We start from the raw sequence: 1,621 nt of genomic DNA on the forward strand, positions 1-1,621 counted from the left end.
ATAAGCAGGCCCCTTATCTATCGCTAGTAACTTCAATTAAAATGATGAGAGGTTCTAAAGTACACTAGTGATCTAAAGAAATACTTTTAAGAGTAGAGTTCTCTAAAGGCCCTGGGATGTATGCATATGCTACGTGTCATACAACTTCATTTTTCTCAAATTGTTCACTTAAAGACACAAAAAAGGTACTTAAAATAATGCTATGTGATTTCAAATTCTCTGATCAAATTATAACTTAAATCATGATATTAACAGTCCACTTACCATGAAAATCTGCACCCAACTTTTTAGAAGCCATTTAGAACCTGAAAAACAAAGAAATATACCTTAGGCACAAGATGCCTTGACAGAGTTTCACATCTGACACAGCCCTCACTTCTAAATTGCCAAAAAATGAAGACATAGTGAAGGAAACTTAAATATTTCTTCAATTTGCATGTTCTGAAAAAGAAGCAGAAGATTAGCATACTAGCCACTAAACAATTTACATGCTCTCTACTTAAAGGAAAAAATTACTAAGTACATGTATCTTCCTGATATAAATAACAAATGTATCAATGAGCAAGAAAAAGATCTCTTTTTATTCAGATAATCAAATATAAACAGACCTCTGGTCATTAATTATTAAAACTGAAATTTCTTTTTTTGTTTGTTTCTGAGACAGGGTCCCACTACGTAGTACATGCTGACTTTGAACGCACTATGCAGCCTGGGCTGGCCTTAAACTTACAGCAATCCTCCTGCCTCAGCCTTGAAATTTCTGAAATGGGGAATGAACAACATATAAACTTCTGAACCCTTTTAATTTTGGAAAAAATTCAAAAAAGTGAAGGAAAACCCCCATAAAGCTACACGCCTAGTTTAACATTATCTTTGTACTTTCAGCCTCTATCTAAAGGAGCATCGAGTCCTTTCTTGCACACAAATAACATGAGCCCTTCAAACTAAATGTTTATTTCCCCTGATATGATGTTTGCACCTTTAATTTACCTACAATATAAAAGCAAAAAAAGGTTAACTACATGAATTTCTAATATGGTGTCTATTAGCCTACCTTACAGTACATTATAAGTCATCATACTGAAAAAGATTTTTCTACTATGTTTTTTAAAAAGTACAAATAAGTCAGGCATGGTGGCACACGGCTGTAATCCTAGCACTCAGGAGGCTGAGGGAGGAGGATCGTTGTGAGTTCAGACCAGCCTGCGCTACAAAGTGAGCTCAACGCCAGCCTGAACTGAAAAGGGAGAACTTGTCTCAAAAAGACAAAAAACAGACAAACACATAAAATAAAAAAGTACATATACCCATCCTGTAACAAAACATTAAAAACAAAATTAATGATGCTAGAAGTACAGCTCAGTGATAAAGAGTGTGTTATTAGCACTCAAGAGGCCCTGCATTCAATATGGGGGGAGAAATCACAACATCTACAAAGAATCTCTCTTCCAGAAATTAACAAGCTGACTTTTATATTTACACAGGAAGACAAAGAAAACAAAACAGTCAAAAAATAATAATAAAAAAAGAAAAAAAGAAAACAACAGTCTAAACAGTTCAGAAAAGAAGGGGCTGGGGATTTAGCTCAGCGGCAAAGCGCCTGCCTGGCAAGTGCAAGGTC

At 35.2% G+C, this 1,621-nt stretch overlaps 1 protein-coding gene across 5 annotated transcripts in view; it reads right to left on the bottom strand.

Annotated features, from left to right (window-relative positions):
- Window positions 1-1,621, bottom strand: part of Ubap1 (ubiquitin associated protein 1) — a 43,003-nt gene that overhangs the window by 25,905 nt on the left and 15,477 nt on the right. For all 5 annotated transcript variants that reach the window (XM_005401084.2, XM_013522988.1, XM_005401083.2 and 2 more), the window contains exon 2: window positions 265-305. In XM_005401084.2, the coding sequence (XP_005401141.1) occupies window positions 265-298 (34 nt within the window). In that variant the 5' untranslated portion in view covers window positions 299-305. The remainder of the gene's footprint in view (window positions 1-264; window positions 306-1,621) is intronic.

The sequence above is a fragment of the Chinchilla lanigera genome, unplaced genomic scaffold (genome assembly GCF_000276665.1).
Source record: "Chinchilla lanigera isolate Chin_1 unplaced genomic scaffold, ChiLan1.0 scaffold00071, whole genome shotgun sequence".
Taxonomy (NCBI): domain Eukaryota; kingdom Metazoa; phylum Chordata; class Mammalia; order Rodentia; family Chinchillidae; genus Chinchilla; species Chinchilla lanigera.